General features: G+C 56.3%; 1 protein-coding gene across 3 annotated transcripts in view; it reads left to right on the plus strand.

Moving 5' to 3' along the window:
* Positions 1 to 17,279, plus strand: part of TOGARAM2 (TOG array regulator of axonemal microtubules 2) — a 49,145-nt gene that overhangs the window by 21,732 nt on the left and 10,134 nt on the right. For 2 of the 3 annotated variants that reach the window (XM_045549318.1, XM_045549320.1), the window contains 11 exons: positions 2,224 to 2,363; positions 4,866 to 5,016; positions 5,248 to 5,409; positions 6,278 to 6,431; positions 7,144 to 7,249; positions 8,113 to 8,348; positions 10,166 to 10,324; positions 14,399 to 14,516; positions 14,929 to 15,020; positions 15,336 to 15,407; positions 16,597 to 16,789. In XM_045549318.1, the coding sequence (XP_045405274.1) occupies positions 2,224 to 2,363; positions 4,866 to 5,016; positions 5,248 to 5,409; positions 6,278 to 6,431; positions 7,144 to 7,249; positions 8,113 to 8,348; positions 10,166 to 10,324; positions 14,399 to 14,516; positions 14,929 to 15,020; positions 15,336 to 15,407; positions 16,597 to 16,789 (1,583 nt within the window). The remainder of the gene's footprint in view (positions 1 to 2,223; positions 2,364 to 4,865; positions 5,017 to 5,247; positions 5,410 to 6,277; positions 6,432 to 7,143; positions 7,250 to 8,112; positions 8,349 to 10,165; positions 10,325 to 14,398; positions 14,517 to 14,928; positions 15,021 to 15,335; positions 15,408 to 16,596; positions 16,790 to 17,279) is intronic. The other variant, XM_045549319.1, reaches the window with a different exon arrangement.

A 17,279-nucleotide genomic window follows, 5' to 3' on the forward strand; every position in this document is an offset into this window, starting at 1 on the left:
CAGTCATAGAAGCAGAGTTAGGGATAGAGGAGACCCGAGAGCTCTCGTGTCCGAGGCCCTCATTTCACGACAGGGAAGCTGAAGTCACCCGTGGTCCCCGCTGGAAGGTGGCAGCAGGCCTGGGTGAGGCATGGAAGAGCAGCAGTGTTTATTGGCACCTGCTCTGCCAGGCATGTTGCCATATGCCAGCTCGTGTGGCTCACAATGACCCAGATGAGAAAGACGGTGCTGTCCCCATTTGACAGATGACAGCTCTGTGAGCTGGACGTCCTCCCTGGTCTCAGAGCCCCGTCACACTTGCACACGGCTCCTAAGCTGGGGCTCTCGACACGTGGTGCAGCCGCCCCTGTCCTGTTTTGAGCAAGTAGAGGGGAATATTCCTCACTGGAGAGAGTGAGAGATTAAACCACATCCCACAAACCCCTTAGCCAGCCGGTCCCAGAATGTTTAAATGCCAGGGGAATAGGGCCAGCCCCGGGATGGAGGCCAGGAGAGGGGACAAGGTAGGAGGAGTTTACAGAGGGAGGAGGGGTCCTTTCTGACCCTGCGGAGAGGCAGGCGGGGGCCGCTGTAGGCCGGGGATGCCAGGCCACAGCCCGTGTGCAGGATGGGCGGGAGGAGCGCCCTGAGCCCGGGGGGCAGCTGGTGGGAGTTGTTGGCAGCTGCTGTGCTGACCGGCAGCGGGGGAGGACACTGGGGACCAGCTTCCTGGCTGGGCACTCTGCTAATCAGCTCAGCAGGTGGCCCGGTTGGCCAAGGGGGGAGGTTGTGGCCCAAGAGGCCCTGGGATCAGGACATGAAGCCTGGCCTGGGAAGCTGGCCTGGCACAGGAACTGCAGTGGCAGCTACTTCTCCCTGCTCTGAGGCCAGGCTGCAGAGGGGTGAGCTCGGGCCGCCTGTGGTGACACACACCAGCACCCCGAGTGTCCTTAAGAGCCACTCCAGAGAATGCTGGCATCGGGGTTTGGGCCAGGAGATCCCAGCCAGTACTTGTCCCTCCTCGGGCTCACCAGCTGCTTGAGAACCAGGTCTCCGGGGGGCTGTGGGCACGGGGTGGGCTGCACAGACAAGGCTTCCTAGTGTGGCCCTTTGGGGTGTACGTGAGGACGTGGGATATAAAGCAGCAAAGTCCTCAAAGGGCTCTCTGACCCTCCAGCTGTCAGCTGGGATATTGTTGCCCAGTATGTGTAACGTGCCTAGCCCATAGTAGGGACTCACACGACACTGTGCGAAGCTGGGGGCTTCCCCAGCCTTGTGGCACCCTGTGGTCCCTGCCCTGGTCAGTTGGCTGCCGACCACCTATGCCCTCTGCCCTGCCTCTGCCCCCTGGGCGGATAGAGGCCCCTCCCTGCCCGTCAGCGCCTGCTCCTTCTGCCGGCACCAAGCAGAGGAGACCTTTGCAGAGGCAATGGGCCGGCAGGGGCCAGGGTGACCCGGAACTCGGCAGGGGCCCCAGAGTTAAGACACTTCTCCCGGCCTCAGGCAGACCCAGATGGTGGCCCCCATCTCAGCAGACCCCTAATTTGCAGGTTCCCCTAAGGATGGTGAGCTCCAAACCTGGTGAGCAGCAGAAAATTAATGAACCTATCCCCGTCCTGCCTCCATAATAAGAAATGTATCTTTAAAATCCACTGATTAGGAAAATATAGAATGACAAAGAGATACATGGATTTGATGTCAGGTGGAATTGAATTGATATTTTATCAATCACAAGAGCATCTGAAGGTCCCTGGCCCTCAGCTCTCCTGTCTGTGAAATGAGAGGTTGGCCCAGCGTTAGTTAGTTCTCTGCCCACCTCCAGCTCTGCCCTTTCGTGCTGTGTCATAGTTCCAGACAGGCCCATGGTCATATAAAAGGGTTAGTGGACCCATTTTATGTTTTCTTTTCCTGAGGTACATACCTCCCAGGTAAGATAAACTTATATTCTCAGAAAAAAGCTTACACCCCCTAGATAACACACTTGACCCTGTTTCCTTCCCAGGCCCCCAACTCCTTCCCCTGTCTAAGAATAAGCTGTACAATATAGAATGAAGGAAGGAAGGTGATGCTGGTCCGCAGGCAGCCTGCTCCACGCCGGCCAGTGCTGCTCTGTAGAGTAAATCTAACTCGTTTTGTTCTCATCAGGGGAGAGCTGGGCAGAGGAACTGAGGGTGGGGGCCAGAGAGCTCAGGGGCAGCCGGGGGCTGGGTGTCCTCAGCTCGGTCCCTGTTCTCCACCCCTCAGGGCCAAAGCCTGCCGCTGCGGGGAAGCCGGCCCTGCCCTCTTCTCAGTCAGCTCCTGTGCTCACAGCCTTCTCCCTCGGCCACGCCAGAGAAGCCCACCCCTTGCTGAAAGAAGAGGACCAGAAGGAGAGCAGCAGTAAGGTATCTGGGAAGCGAGAGGAGGACTCGGGGGTCGCAGTGGACACTGGTCGCATGAGGCAAGTTTCTGAAATACATGAGTGTGGGACCAGCTTGTGAGACACAGGCCAGAGCGAGGAAGGGCCCAGAACCAGAGCGGGATTGGGATGAGGGCTGACAAAAGAAAGAGAAGCGGGATGGAGGTGGGCAGGGTGGGTGGGGCACCAGGTGCAGGGCTGAGGGAGGGAGGAAGGACGAGGGCGTGGGGAGGGCAGAGGGGCTTAGGTGAACCCAGCCGAGTCATCTGAGCCAACGCCCAAGGGAACAACTGACAGGCAGCTGACTCAGAGGCCCGCCCGCCAAAAGCTGTGTTTGACAGGCTGCAAATACCTTGTTGTGCTCAGGTGACCTTGGGGAGGTGGCTTCTCTGCCCTGGTCGCCATGGATTTAGTGAAGCTTGGAGAGTCACGTTACGGGGGACCTGTGCTCATTCTTTGAAACGGAGACAGAACAATTCGGTTCAATAAACTTATCCTGAAGGCCTGTGTGTGTGCATTACGTTAGGGACTGGATTCCGTGGTGACTATGACAAGGCCCAGTCACACAGCCTTCCCACTCTAGGGGGGTGACAGAATGGGAAACAAAATAATAATAATTCAGCGCAGCAAAGTGGTCTCGGCCCCCACCCCATGTCGGCCGCTCACTCCCATGGCCGTACCATAGACTCGGCATTACAGGTGACACCACCCCCACTCTGTCACCACCCACCCGGCTCCCCACCATCTCCTGTCATCCTGGCCCCATCCACCTAATACTTCAACCTTGGCGTTTGTTCCCTGTCTTGCAAAAACAATATTCTCCTTGAAATCGGGTCATTCCTATCAGCATGTTATCCTGTGACGTATCCCATCAGCTCTGTTACCGCTTGCATCTTAAGAAAGCAGAACTAAACCAAGACAAAACCACCGCCATGTCTCTCTTCTCATTCTCTCCCAGTCCACTCCACGTGGAGTAGTCTGCTCCACGCCACTGAAAATGCCCACTCCGAGGCCACCCGTGGCCTTCACCCTCCCAAATGTGCTGCAGCTCTGTCCTCTTCCACCTTGACCTATCGCAGCGTTGACACGACTGGTGGCTCATCCTCCTGAACTCTCCATCCGGGGGTGGAGGAAGGGCTGGCTCATTCTCGCTTCTGTGCCACGTTGAGAGGCAGCTCCTTCCCGGTCCTTCTCTGCTGGCTCCCTGTCCCCCGGCCTCTGGATGCTGGCGGCCCCGAGTGCAGCCCTCCAGCCTCGGGTGTTTATACTTACTCTGGTTGTCATCTGGTTGGGCACTAAGTGCCATCTCCATGCTGGGGACACCCTTGTTTCCCCTGCCAGCCGACACCTCCGCGGCCTCCACATGCACACATTTAGCTGCTATCAACATTGCTGCTTAAGTGCCTGATACACTTCCAACCTTCCGCGTCTGAAACTCAACCCTGGAACCCTCATCTCACAAAACCTCCTCTTTCCCCACGGTCCTTGCTCAGCGAATGGCAGTAAAAGGCAGCTCCAGCCTTGTTGTTGCTCAGGCCAATGTCTGGGGCCCCTCTCTGCCCCCTCCTCTCTCTCTCTCCCCTCCACACTCAGGTATTGTCAAAGACAGTGAGTTCTCCTCTTGAGACAGGTCCAGAACCCAGCCACTCCGCCCTCCCCATCACCACTGTCCTAGTCCCACCACCTCTTGCCTGAAGGTCAATGTCTCCGCACTGCTCTCCCGGTGCCTGCTGCAGACTCTGCCCACATAGCCTCCCGTGTGTTCCTTAGACAAATGGGCGTCAGAGTGTTCTTAGGGGCTATAAGATACTGTCACTGGGGAGGCTGGATGAAGGGTGCATGGGAAGTCCTGGTTCTATTTTGACAATTTCTTATGGGTCTCAAACTATTTCAAAATAAAAAGTTATAGAAACAACACTTAGAGATCCCCGCCACCCCACCCCACTGGAAGCTGGATCATGTGGCTCCTCTGCTTGACACCTTAAATGGCTTCCTGTGTCCTTACCACGGGCTATGAGGCCCTGTGTGTTGTGGGTCTTGTGTCCTACCACTCAGAGAGCTCTGGCCCGTGTCCTCGCACTGTCCCCAACCAGCCAAGCACACTCTTGCCACAGGGCTTTTGCATTTGCCCCCTTGCTGGGAACATTCTCTCCCAGAAATCCGCCCAGCCCACTTCCTCCCTTTATTTATGTCTCCACTTAAATTCCAGCTCCTCAGGGAGTCCCTCGGGCTTTGTTGTCTAAATGGAAAGCCACTGCCACCTCTCTCTCCTTACTTTCCTTGTAGCACACGTTGCCCGACATCAGCCACGGTCTGTTTACTGTCTGTCCCCCAACCGCAAGCTCTTGGGAGCGAGGGCCGGTCTCTTTTGCTCACTTCCAGGGCAGAGCGTGGGAGGTGCTCACGTTTTTGATGATTGAGTGAGTGGAGGTTTAGGAGGTTTGATTGGGTCCCCAGGCCAATAGCATGTGCCTTGACCTTGTGCCAGATCCAAGTCACCATCTCCAAGTCTGCGCAGGAGAAGCTGCGGCTGAAACAGATGAGGGAGATGGAGCAGTTCCGGAGGGCCAAGGCGCCAGAGAGAGAGAGGGAGCTCGGCCCCCAGGGCGTGGGCTCCCGGAGAATCATGATGAAGGAAGGTACTGGGTGCCCGGATGGGACCCCCTCAGGCTGGGGAACTTCTTGCCCACCCCCTGGGCTCTCAACCCTCCAAAGGGAGGCCGTCCACAGTTCCACCCTCCCCATGTCGGGACTGGCAGGGAGCCCCGCCTGCCCTGTCCTATCCTGCTGGTGGGCCCATTTCCAAAGGGGGACAGCGGGGCCAGGGCAGGCAGGACTGCTGAGCCCTGGGGCTCTCTCTGCCTCCACAGGCCTCCTTCCCCTCCGCGGCAGCGGGACCCTGTCTGTGCCTACTGGGCTGGGCAGCCCACGCAGAGACATCGGTAGCACCCTGAGGAAGCGGGCCAACCGGTCCTCACTGCCCAGCATCCCCGTCAGCAAGCAGGAGCCCCACTTCGCCCGCCATGCTTCAGGTGGGGCCCGGACCCGACTGGTGGGGGACATGTGTCCCTCCGCCTGTGCTGCCTCGGGAAGCGCTGAGCCATGGCAAAGGTGACCTCGGTGGCTTTACTCCTGCCTGTTGTCCATGTTACACCAGGGTCCGGCCTGGGGTCTGGGACACCTTGCTAGAGACATAAATAGTGTCTGGGGCTCGTAGTTGTCTGTGGGCCAGGCTGGGGACCCAGGACCTCACAGCTGGATGGCAGGGCAGGTGTGCCCAGCCTGGGTGACAGGTCCTAGAGGAGTTGCCAGTGTACCAGGGCCAAAGGTGCTGGACGACAGCATCCAAGGAAGTAGCTGGAATGCCAGGAAGAGGAAGAGAGGGTCTGGGAAGACCTTGGCTTCTTGCCTGTTGCCTCGTAAAATGTCAGGGCTGGAGAGTAGGAGGGCAGGGGAGGCGCCGACAGCACCGCAGGCCTCTGTGTAGGAGCGAGGTTAGAACGCTGCCCACCTGCGCAGGGAAGTCACCCAGTGACAGGCTCTCGGGCCCGCCCCAGCACAGATAGGGCGAGACTGGAGGTGAGTCACTGGCTTGAGAGCCTTATCGCATGACATCAAGCAGCATATCACAAGCCAGTCTGTTTATTATAATCACATTGGCAATGGTGGGAATGGGAAAAGTCAACCAAAGGGAGAGAGTTAGGTGGTCTCCGTGGCTCCCGGGCTGGCTTCTCAGCCCCCCAGTCTGTCCTCCGCATGCCCTCCCCGGGAGGTGGGCTCTGGGCTGTGCGCCAGGCCTCCCGTGGTGAGGGTGGCGGGGCAGCCCCTCCTGCCACCCGGGTGAAGCTCTTACCTGTCCCCTTGGATGAAGCCCATTGTTTCTTTTTTTTGTGACAATAGCTAACTCGTTACCTGCGGTGCTAACTTTGGGGTCTCCCGAGTGGGAAGAAGAGGAGGAGGAGATGGATCTTAGAGCCCTTAAAGAGTTGAGGCCTTTCTCAAACCCGGAGCTGGGGTTGGCAGATGCCCTGCAGTGCCTCAACAGCAGCGACTGGTGAGGAGATACCTTCTCTTGGGCGCTGTGTGTGTGTATATGTGTGTGTGTGTGCGCGCGCACACTGCAGAATAGCTCCTGCCCCAGCTGCCCTCTCCCACTCCCAGGCTTTAGTACCATGGAAGCACGTGTGTGCACATGTGCATGTGCAAAGTGTGTGCATGTGTGTGGTGTGTGCCCTGGGGCCCTCCAAGCAGCCTGTGCCCTGCTCTGGGACGTGCCAAAGCCATGCGTGGCAAGTATGAATTTGACTCCACAGCACGGGGCCAGCGAAAGGTACCAGCCCTTTATTTCCCGAATCAAATTTAATCTGAGTGTTCCTCCCACTGCACTGGCGGGACACTCAGTCTTGGTCAGGGGCAAATCAGTGACCTGGGCTCCAGAACACTTGCAGGAAGCCTTCCTTAGTCTTCAGACGCCTTCTCTTGAGGGTGTCGGCCTTGTGTCAAGGACCCAGACAGGTCCTGGGGGTGGCTTCGATCTCAGCGCACCAGAGCTGAGGGCCAGCCAGGAGCCCCGTAAGAGTGGTCTTTGCCGAATGGTTAGGATTTCAGGCCAGAGTGTTACCCCAGGAAACCCTGCTCCGAGGTCACGGAATCCCACCCTGCTGTGGGTGTGGGGGGGCTGTGCTGCGTGATGTGGGTTCTGCTGGCCTGTGGGGGGCTCCTCGTCCCCACCCACCGCCGGTGACAGGCCTGGCCTTGCTTCTCAGGCAGCTGAAGGAGAAGGGACTGGAGAGCATCCAGCGCCTGGCGGCCTGTCATGCAGAAGTCCTTGCTGGGAGGCTGCACGAGGTGTCCTTGGCGGTGACAGGGGAGGTGAGGCCTCCCGGACAGCCTGTGTGCTGTGCACTTTGCCCCCACCCCAGCTGCTCGGCGCAGCTGCACACACCGCGGAGGGGCTGTGGCTCCCGGAGCGTGTGTGTCCCTGCTTATTCTCAGCCCTCGGCCACCAAGGGAGGAGGCAGCCGCCCATTTCTCAGATTGGAAAACTGGGGCCTGGGGCTTCCTTATTCGTAATCTTTGGGAATTGAAACAATTAGAATCTTGTGGGCCCATTTGTCACAGCTTGCATTGTCCTCTGTACTCAAAAATGCCTGAAGAGGGACAGGGTGTTCTGAGCCAGATCACCAGCTTCCCGGCAGTGTGGCATTTCCCCGGGCCCTTCTCCCAGGGGTCCAGACTGGCCCAGAGAGGCGGCAGGATGTGCTTATCTCACATGGTGGCCGTGCCCCACCCTTGGGAATGGACTGCTCCAGGAGGGTGGGGTGGGGTCCGAAGACACCGTGTTGACACGCAGGGGCCGGGCTGTGCTGGGAGACAGGGCCTTCCTGCATGTGGCGGGGTCTCTGTTTCTTCCTCTGCAAAACGAGTGTCAGTGTAGTGCCTGCTGCTCATGGTAGCTATGAAGATCAAACTGGACATCTTTTGCAAAAGTGCTTTGAAGGCTAAGTGCTGTACACATTTCAGATGGCAATGTCAATGATGGCACTAATAATCACGATGATAACAAAATGGGACTGTTTTGCGTGGGGCTGCTGGAGGGTTTGCGTCTCCAGTGTGGCGAGGCCTAGGCCAGGCGAGGGTGAGGTGCAGAAGTGGGGTGCAGGGCCCATTCTCCGTATGTCCCGGAGCCTTGGCCAGGTCCAGCAGTCCTGGAGGCTCCCTGTCCTCTCTCCAAGGTCACCAACCTCCGCTCCAAGGTGTCTCGCTTGGCCATCGGCACCCTGGGAGAGCTCTTCCGGGCCTTGAAGAAGAATATGGACCAGGAGGCCGAGGAGGTCACCCGCTGCCTGCTCCAGAAGATGGGGAACACCAGCGAGTTCATCCAGAGAGCAGCCAGCCGGTCCCTGGGGGCCATGGTGGAGAACGTGACGCCTGCCCGCTCCCTGGTGGCCCTCACCTCAGCAGGCATCTAGTGCGTGGCTGCCCGCTGTCTCGGGTGGGCCTGGGGGAGGGGAGGGCCCTGGGATGTGAAAGGGGGAGGGAGGGAGGGGAGAAGGGGACAGGGAGGGAGGCAAGTGAGGCTGCAGAGGGTCCCCCAGGATGTCAGACGTCAGCGAAGAAGGGGCCACCCGGGCTTCACAGTGGGTGCCTCACATTTAGCTGTGGGAGGTGGGCTTCCCCCACAGTGCTGTGGTGACCCTGGAGGAGACAGGGCTGCTCCCCAGGAGCTCCCCCTGCTCCCCCAGGAGTGGTGCTTCTTTCTGATGAAACCCCGGCCAGTGAGAGGGACAGAATCCAACACTTCAGCTGCGCTGCTCCTGGGGACAGGGACAGAATTGGGCTCCTTTTGGAGCCTTTCCGCAGGCAGATTGGCTTCCCCTGAAGCAAGACCCAGGGCATTTCCCAGCCCTTTTTCCCACAGGCAGAGCAGCTCTCCTTCCCCGTAAGTCACGGTTGCACTGATGCAGGAGGCTTCTCCGTAGACCCCAGGGCCTGTGGGAGCAGAATTTTGTGAGGGGTGAGATGCTGCCAAGCCACACTGCCTGGGTTCACATTCTGGGTTGCTACTGCACTTCTCTGTGCCTCAGTTTCCTCATCTGTAGAATGGGGATAATAGTGGTGTCTACCCCATGAGGTTGATATGAGTAAGTGAATTGATTCACGAAAGAGCACTTAGTGCCTGCCTCCACCTGAAAATTCCTGGGTGCTACTATGGCCGCAAGTAACTTGGGAGGAAGTGTACTTTTTCCTGGACTCCTCCCTTTGCCTCAGCTTCCGCATCTGTAAAGTGGGGATAATAATAGAAGCTTATGGGGTTGATGCAAGGTAACGGGTAAAAGGTGCTCAGCTGAGTCCCTGGTGTGGAGGGGGAGGCAGCTGACCACTGTCAATAAGAACCAGGGCTGGGTGTCCTTGGGGAGCCCAGAACAGGGCCAATGCGCTTGAATCCCTGGGGACCTTGTGAAAGTGCAGATTCTGATTCGGATGCCAGCGCTGTGGCACATGGACCACACTGAGTGGGGAGAGCCCTGATGCCCCCCTTGGTGTTCCTCTGGTGGGGTCTCTGGGGAAAAGGTGGCAGCAGTGCCTGGTAGAGTGTGGACACAGGGGCCCTGTTTGACGCGGTGACACCCTGATGGGCTTCTCTTATACAGCTGAGGTCCTACCTGGTACGGTCACCAACCCACCCGTCAATCCCTCCCCTCTCCCATCTCAGTTCAGTTCAGCAGACGTGCGTTGAGCTCCCACCGAATGCCAGGCTCCAGCAGGGCACTGGGGGTGCAACAGGGAGGGAGACCCGGTCCTCACCCCCAGGGAGCTGCAGCCTCACGGGGGGCCGCAGGGGAGCGACTGAACTTCCCGGAGGACAGAGACAGTGCTACCCCAGGGGAACATCTAATTCCACCTGTGGGGCTGTGAAGGAAGAGGAGAATTTGATCAGGTAGATTTTTCTAGGTAGAGGGAAGGTGGCGAAGTGTATTTAGACAAAAGGGAGAATACGTGCTCAGGAAGGCCCTGAGGCCGAGCACGGTGAGCGCACAGTGTATTTGGGGAATATCGTGCAGCTTCCTGTGATTGTCCTTCCCTGACCGGTTGTTGTTGTCACGCCGTTATTAGGAAGTGAGAGCTCTTTCCCCAAGGATCCCCCTCAGCCCGTACAGGACAGGTTTTGGAGCCCACAGCTGGCTGGCAACATGGGTGGCAATGGTAGGTCCTTGTGTGCCAGCCTGGGCACCCCCCACCCCCATCCCAAGACCGACTCCTTGGCTGTGATTTATTTCCTTTCAGCCACCGAAACCCCTCAGTCCGGAAATGCACAGCTGAGCACCTCGCAGCCGTCCTGGAGCAGATCGGCGCGGAGAAGCTTCTGTCGGGCACCAGGGACAGCACAGACATGCTGGTGCACAACCTGGTGAGGCTGGCCCAGGACTCCAACCAGGACACCAGGTAGGGGGCTGGGGGCCTGGGGCAACCAGCCAGCCCTCAGGGTCCTGGCCCACGCAGCCCAGCTTCCCCGGGGCCGTGCAGAGGACGGAAGCTGCGTCCTTTCCTTCCGGCCGCTGTCCCATCTCTTCCAACACTGTAGCCGAGCCGTTCGGGGAGTGGTCAGTGCTCCCTGACTTCGCTCTCCCGCCGCCCGTCCCTCTCTGCCCACTGAGTGCTGCTCTGGTTTCCGTCCCACCCTGGCACCATCTTCTGTGGGACCATCCAGTCCTTTTCCCTAGAGCTATTAATGACCACTCTTTTTGTTATTGTGGACACAGCAGTGAATAAGAAAAAGTAAGCCCCTGTTGTCTTGCAGCTTGCCTGCTAGTCAAGGGAGACAGACAATAAACAAATAAATAATTATGATAACTGTAGATACAGATAAGGGATATAAAGGAAAAACCCAAGAAGATGTAAGGGAGAATGGGGTGGGGAGACCTCTTTAAAGAGCGACATCTGAGCCGTGAACGGAACGCTGGACGGAGCCAGTTCCTTGAGCTCCCAGACGGAGGAATGATCCAGAGGTTCCCAGCTGGGAATGAGCTCAGCGTCCAAGGGCGAGGACGGCTGGGTGGGGGCAGGCCCAGGCCCAGGCCATGGAGGGCCTCAGCCCAAGGCCAGGAGAGGAGATTCTGGGTTGTGTGTGATCAGAAGCCATGGGACGGTGTTGAGTAGGAACACGAGGAGGATTGGAGTGTTTTAAGCGGGAGAGTGATAGGATCTGTCTTCAGAAGCCAGCGCTGGGGCCTTGTTCCTCACACTCCCCAGTTCACAGTGTCACCAGCACGTCTGTTTGGATGTGAGTGTGTGTCTAGTCCCTCACTCCCTCCCGCCCCTGCTGGAGATGGAGCCACACCTGGTGCAGCTCCGGAGCCACGTCCACACTGCGTAAGTGCTGCGTTCCAGGCAGGGCACTCGCGTGGGGCACCACATCTGCGGTGTTCCGTGGAGGGGGCAGTGCCTGCTGTTCCTCCTGCCCTGCACCTCTGTGAATAGAGCTGCATGTCACCTCCTTGCACGTGGCCCTGCTGGGGCCGAGAGCGTCTGTCCTCGGGAACATGCCCAGGTGCACCCCTGCTGGGTCGGACGCACGTGCACACTTGAGTGGCCGGGCATGGCCCGGGGCTCTCCAGCGCGCTGCCCCCGTCTGCCTCCCTCCTGCAGGGCCCAGGTGCCCACCTCCTCACAGCCTTGCCAGTGGGTGGCAATATCTGCAATTCTAATTTTTATCGATGTAATGGGTAAAGGTGATAGCTTGTTGTTTCAGAGTGCTTTTTCCCCTGATTACTAATGAGTTTGAGGATTGCCTTATATGCTTCCTAGCCTTCTGATTTTTAAAACAATCTCTCTGGCTGCTGCAGGACTGATCATGGGAGAGAGAGACAGGGCTGGAGGAGGGACAGCAGACAGGTGGCAGCCCTGTCACCCAGGCAGGGGGGACTGGAGGCTCGCACTGGAGAGTGGTGGGTGGCTCAGGGTGTATTCTGAAGGCAGAGCCAACAAGATGACAGTGGTGAGGGTTTCAGAAGGAATTGAAGATGCCTCTTAGGTTTCTTTTAACGGAAGAACTGGGCGAATGATAGTACCACTTATGGAAATGAGGAATATTGCTGGAGAAGTAGAAGGTTCTGGTTTGTTTTCTTGCTTTTTTTTTTAATTGTTGGTAGAGGGATGGAAATCAAGATCTACTGCTACTATTTCTCCAGCTCCAATATCCCTCTCTATGCTGACCTCTGTCTTACACTGGATGACATTGGCCATGTTTCCTTTTCCTTTCTGGAACTCCATGTGTCCCGGTTTCCACAGTACTCTTGGGGTTCTCCACGTTCCCCTGTGGCCATTCTGCCCCTGCTTGCCGTCTAATGCACATGTCTGCTGAGGGGGCTTTAGTGCTCGTGCCCTTTTCCTGGCTCTACTCCAGCCACCAGCAAACTCTGACACGCCCCAGTCTCTCCCTCCAGCCCAAAAGTCTTCTTTAAGCATCAGACCCACATCTCTAATGCCTCCATGGGACACACCACCAGATGTCCCACTGTCATCTCCAGTGCAAATTGTCCCCAAATGAACTCATTGTCTTCTCTCCAAACCTGCTTCTCTGGCTGTTTCCCCTCTGTTGTTAAAAGTCACCGTTATTTACCAAGTCACCCAAGAAGCAAACCGGGGACTCTCATGCCTCATTGAGTCTAAGACACATATATTCCCCCCGCATTTTAATATCTTTGAAATTGGCCTGTATCTTACAATCAGAGGTATCTCACGGTTACTGTTGGCCAGGCAGCAATTACGACGTGGGAGTTTTTGTTTGTTTTGTTTTCAGAGATGGGGTATCACTGTGTTGCCCAGGCTGGAGTGGCTAGTCACGAACACCATTGTGGTGTACTACAGCCTCGAACTCCTGGGCTCCGGTGATCCTCTTGTCTCAGCCTCCCGAGAAGCTGGGACTACAGGTGCTCGACACCACACCCAGCTTTTACTATCTGCATATTTGCAAATTTGGTCATTGTTGCTCATAGTATAAACTTCTTAATTAAATTTTGCATTGTAGGAACTACACTATGAGTCTTTCTTTGCTTGTCACCCCTTTATTTTCAGAAGTAATTTTGGATGCTCTATGGAGAATTATTGAGTTTAAATTGCTATTTGAAGTGTCTTAGAAATATCATATTATCATTTGGCATTGAAATGAACAGTTACTGCGTATGAGAAAAGGCATGGCAACATGGCAGTGGACGCCCATTAGATATCAAGCAAACACTGCTGTGGGAAGGAACGGCCACGTTCCACATTTTCTTGCCAAGCAGCCACTGAGAACTTTACTTGACCTAAGGAAGGAGAATGCTGACGAGTAATGTTGCCTTCTGTTCTGGAGATAGCACGTGAAAGGGTGACTGTCACATGTGGGGCAGTGTCATTGGAGGCAGTGGAAATCACCAGTGTTTTCTTTTTGCTTTTTACTTAGTGGAAAATAAAGTAAGAGTGCATTTTACAATTAATGGAGTCTTAGGTTGAGTGAAATGTCATTCTGGTGCTTCCTGTTCCACTTCCAGCCAGCTACTAAATCTTGCAGTGGCAACCGCCTTGGCAGCTCCTGAACCCGCCTGCCCTTCCCCATCCACATCTGCTGCCTTGTCCCAGGCCTTCGCCACCTCCCACCTGGACTGTTGTGGTGGCCTCCTCACAGGTCTCCTGGCCCCAGCCTTGTCCCCACTGGTCCATCCTCCACACTGGTGCTAGAGACATCTCGACTGATGTGTAAATCTAATCATTCCTTAGCTCCCCGTTGCCTGAGGCTGAAGCCCTACTCCTTCCTGTCTGCCCACACAGGCCTAGCCTCTTCCTCTGTCCAGGCCCTGCCCACTGTTCCCAACCGTGTCCTGCTGACATGTCAGACTCTGTTGTGGACCCTGAAATGGCCTTTCCCCTCCCATGTACTCCCTGATCCCACCCAGCTCGTGAACTCCTACTTATCTTCTGAGTTCCACCCCAAGGGTCGTCTCTACTATGAAGCCCTCCTTGATTCCCCGTCCCCCCCCCTCCCCCGCCACTGTTCACCAGGTAGAGGTGGCCGCTTCCTCCTATTCTCTCCCACTGCCCCTTTCCTCAGGCTTCCAAATGTTCCACATGAGAAAAGGTTCAGTACCTTTTGGTACAGCCATTCAACAGAGTAATGTGTAGCCATTAAAAAGGATGTTTATAAAGAGTTTTAAGTGACATGGGAAGATGATTAATGACAAAGTGAAAAATCTGGATACAAGTTGTAAATACCTCCTGATACCAACTAAAATGTATATGCATAGAAAAAAGACTATAGAAAAATACATAAAAATGTAATAGTGATTTTTCTCTTGGTAATGGGATTATGGATGTTTATTCTTTAATGAGTCTAATTTTTAACAGGGTAGAGATTACTTTAATAATTAGAAAAAGTATTAAAAACTCTGCTACTTTAATTAGAAAAATTATGTACAGCTGTAAAGCAAATTTATTATGCATTTCTGAGGCTGTTTCTTCATCTTACTCTTTCTCCTCTGGCAGATTTTATGGCCGGAAGATGGTGAATATCTTGATGGCAAACGCTAAGTTCGATGCGTTTCTGAAGCAGTCCCTCCCGTCGCATGACTTGCGGAAGGTCATGGCGGCCATTAAGCAGCGGGTGAGTCGTGGGGCATGAGTGGGTTGCAGTCTTTTGGGGGCAGGAGATCAGGGCTGAATTTGGCAGCCCTTGAGTGGGTCAAGGAGTGGGGAGTGGATTCCAGAGGCTTTAATTTCATCCACTGCTTCCGACAGGTGGGATAAGTGTTATTTCTGTCCCCTGTGCTGATACTTGGTTCTTCCCCTCACTGCCTGTGTTCCTCGAGCTTCCCTGGGTCTCCACACGTTCATCTGTCAAGTGGGGATCTTGATCTCTGCCCCAGCTAACCTCAGGGTTCTGGAAGGCTCAGCTGTGGCCTCCTGAGAGCTCTTCTAGGTGGAAGGGGTTATTGCTGTTGTTATGTTTACATGGGGTCTGGCAGTTCCCTAGAGGGCCACTCCTTTTGACTCATGTTCTGTGTGTATTTTTCAAGGGAATAGAAGATAATGATAAACTTCCATCTGCCAAAGGCCACAAGGTGTCACGGAGTCTGGTGTGTGAGAACGGGCTGCCCATCAAGGAGGGGTACGATTTGTCTCTCTGGGCTCCACACTCAAGACCACTGACAGAGGCAGCCTGCTTGCCCACGGCCAGGGGTGTCTCTGGGGTGGGCGTGTGGACCGGGGGTACAGCTGAGACCTAGTGGGGTTGGCAGTACTAGCAGACGAATTTATAGGATGTGTTCCCCCACCCAGATGTCAGAGAGGCCAAATCCTGGGCATAGGAGCATCTGCCAGTAGAAGTTAGTTACGTGGTCTTGGACAAGTTGGGTGTGCTAGCACCGTGGGATGCGTTGTTGGCTGGGCTCTGTGTGAGCTCAGCGTTTCTCCATTTGCTTAGACCAGCAGACCCCTTAACCACCAGAGTGGCCAGCCTGGGACTAGTTCAGAGGCAGAGCTGGAACAAAGGCAGGTGAGAAGGCATGGGCTGAGAGGCTGGAGGGGGGCTGGGAGCAGTTAGAAACCAAGCAGGAACCCGACAGTCACTCCTGTGCATGAAACTTAAGCCCTTCTGCAATGTCCTGGGCGGATCACATCTGAACTCCTTAGCGGGGCACCAAGGAAGCCCAGCCCAGCTCCTCAGGGGTAACTTCCTGCACTTTCTCCCACTCCTCCTCTCTTAGCCAGACTAGAGCAGCTCACGTCCCCTGCCCTCCATGTCTTCTCTCCCGACTGTGCCAGCTACACCTAGAACATGACTATTGATTCTGCAAGAGTCAGCTCACCTGTCTCCTCCTCCCAGGGGCTCTCTCTGCCTCTGTGTGCCCCCACGTCCTCAGGGTGGTCGAGCTGCCCCTGCTCACACCCTGTCAGCCCAGTTGACTCTTCTCTGTTGGTCTGTGAGCTCCTAAAGACACAGGCCATGCTCTCATCTACCCTGTTCTCAGCACCCAGCGCAGCTCTTGGCTGTCAGTAGTCAAGAGTGTGGAATGCAGGAACGAGTGATGGAATGAATGATGCTGGGCTGTGCCAGGTGGGACCTGGGTGTAGGGTGTGAGCTCCGAGGCCCAGGCTTTGAGCTAGGGGTGGGAGATTGGAGTTCTGCAGGGAGCTGCTCTCATGCTGGCTGGAACAGGCCAAGGGGCAATGCAAGTGTGTGATTCTCCAGGTAAGAGAAAGGGCTTCCTCACGTTTCCCTTGTCGCTGGAGGAGTGTGAGCAGAGCCTGGCCAGCCAGGGCTTGGGATGCAGGTGCCAGCAGAAGGTTGGCCATAATGATCTCTGAGATGTTTCCCTGCACTCAGCTTAAATGTGCACCAGTCATCCTTTCGTGGAAAACCACCCCCTCCCTCCCTCCTCCCTCCTACTCTTCATACATCTTCTGAAAATAGAGAAAAAAAGGCAGGAGAGAGCCCTGCCCAAGACAAGAGGATGGGGGCCCTAGGCAACCATATTGTTGTCCCCTAAGGAGAAGAGAGTTCCGGAGTTCTCAAGGCTGGTGTCCCCAGGTAGCAGGTAGAGGAGAAGCTGGGGGTAACCACGCTGCAGGTGACCTCTTGTCTCTGTCCCACCTGCCTGTGGGAGGGGGCATGGGAGCAGAGGTGTGTTCGTCGCCTGGGGCTCTTCTTCTCCAGGGGTCAGATGCCCGCTCTTTCCACCCAGGCTCAGCTCCAATGGCCCACGGCTGGCGGGGCTGCGCTCCTCCCTGCGGGGTGCCGGGGAGATGGGGGAGCAGCTGCGGGAGCTGACACGGCTGCTGGAGGCCAAGGACAGCCGGGCTCGGATGGAGGGCGTGGCGCGGCTCCTGGAGCACTGCAGAGCCCAGCCCGAGCTCATCACCACCCACCTGGTCCAGGTGAGTGCTCCCGCCCCACCCTCCCACCTGTCTCTCCCCCGTGGTGCAACTTCAATTTGGAAAACCCTGAGCAGGGTTGGACATTGTGTCAGACCTCTTAGGGTGCAGGGAGCCTGGTAAGAACTTGCTGTCCAGTTGGCCTTTGTGACATGGAAAGGCTACCTGGCAGTGGCTGAGGGAGTGAGGTCACCGCCTCCTGCTGGCACCTTGGAAACGATGTGCTAGGTGTCCAGGTGTCTCTCATCCCTCTAGCAGATTTATGGCGAGGAGGGTGGGAGGTGGAGGACACTGTGGCTGAGGCCTGGGGTTGCTCTGGTTGGGGAGGTGCCTAATGTTTGCGGGCAGAGCATGCAGTTGGGCAGGGGGTTAGGAGCAGGTACGAGCCTTTCCCTGCTGAACACCAGGGTGGATGCCTGCTTCCTCCTGGAGCAAGGCTGCTGCCAGCCAGACAGCGGAGCGGAGACACGAGCTCAGAGTCTCAGACCTGGGT

Source organism: Lemur catta, chromosome 4 (genome assembly GCF_020740605.2).
Source record: "Lemur catta isolate mLemCat1 chromosome 4, mLemCat1.pri, whole genome shotgun sequence".
Taxonomy (NCBI): Eukaryota; Metazoa; Chordata; class Mammalia; order Primates; family Lemuridae; genus Lemur; species Lemur catta.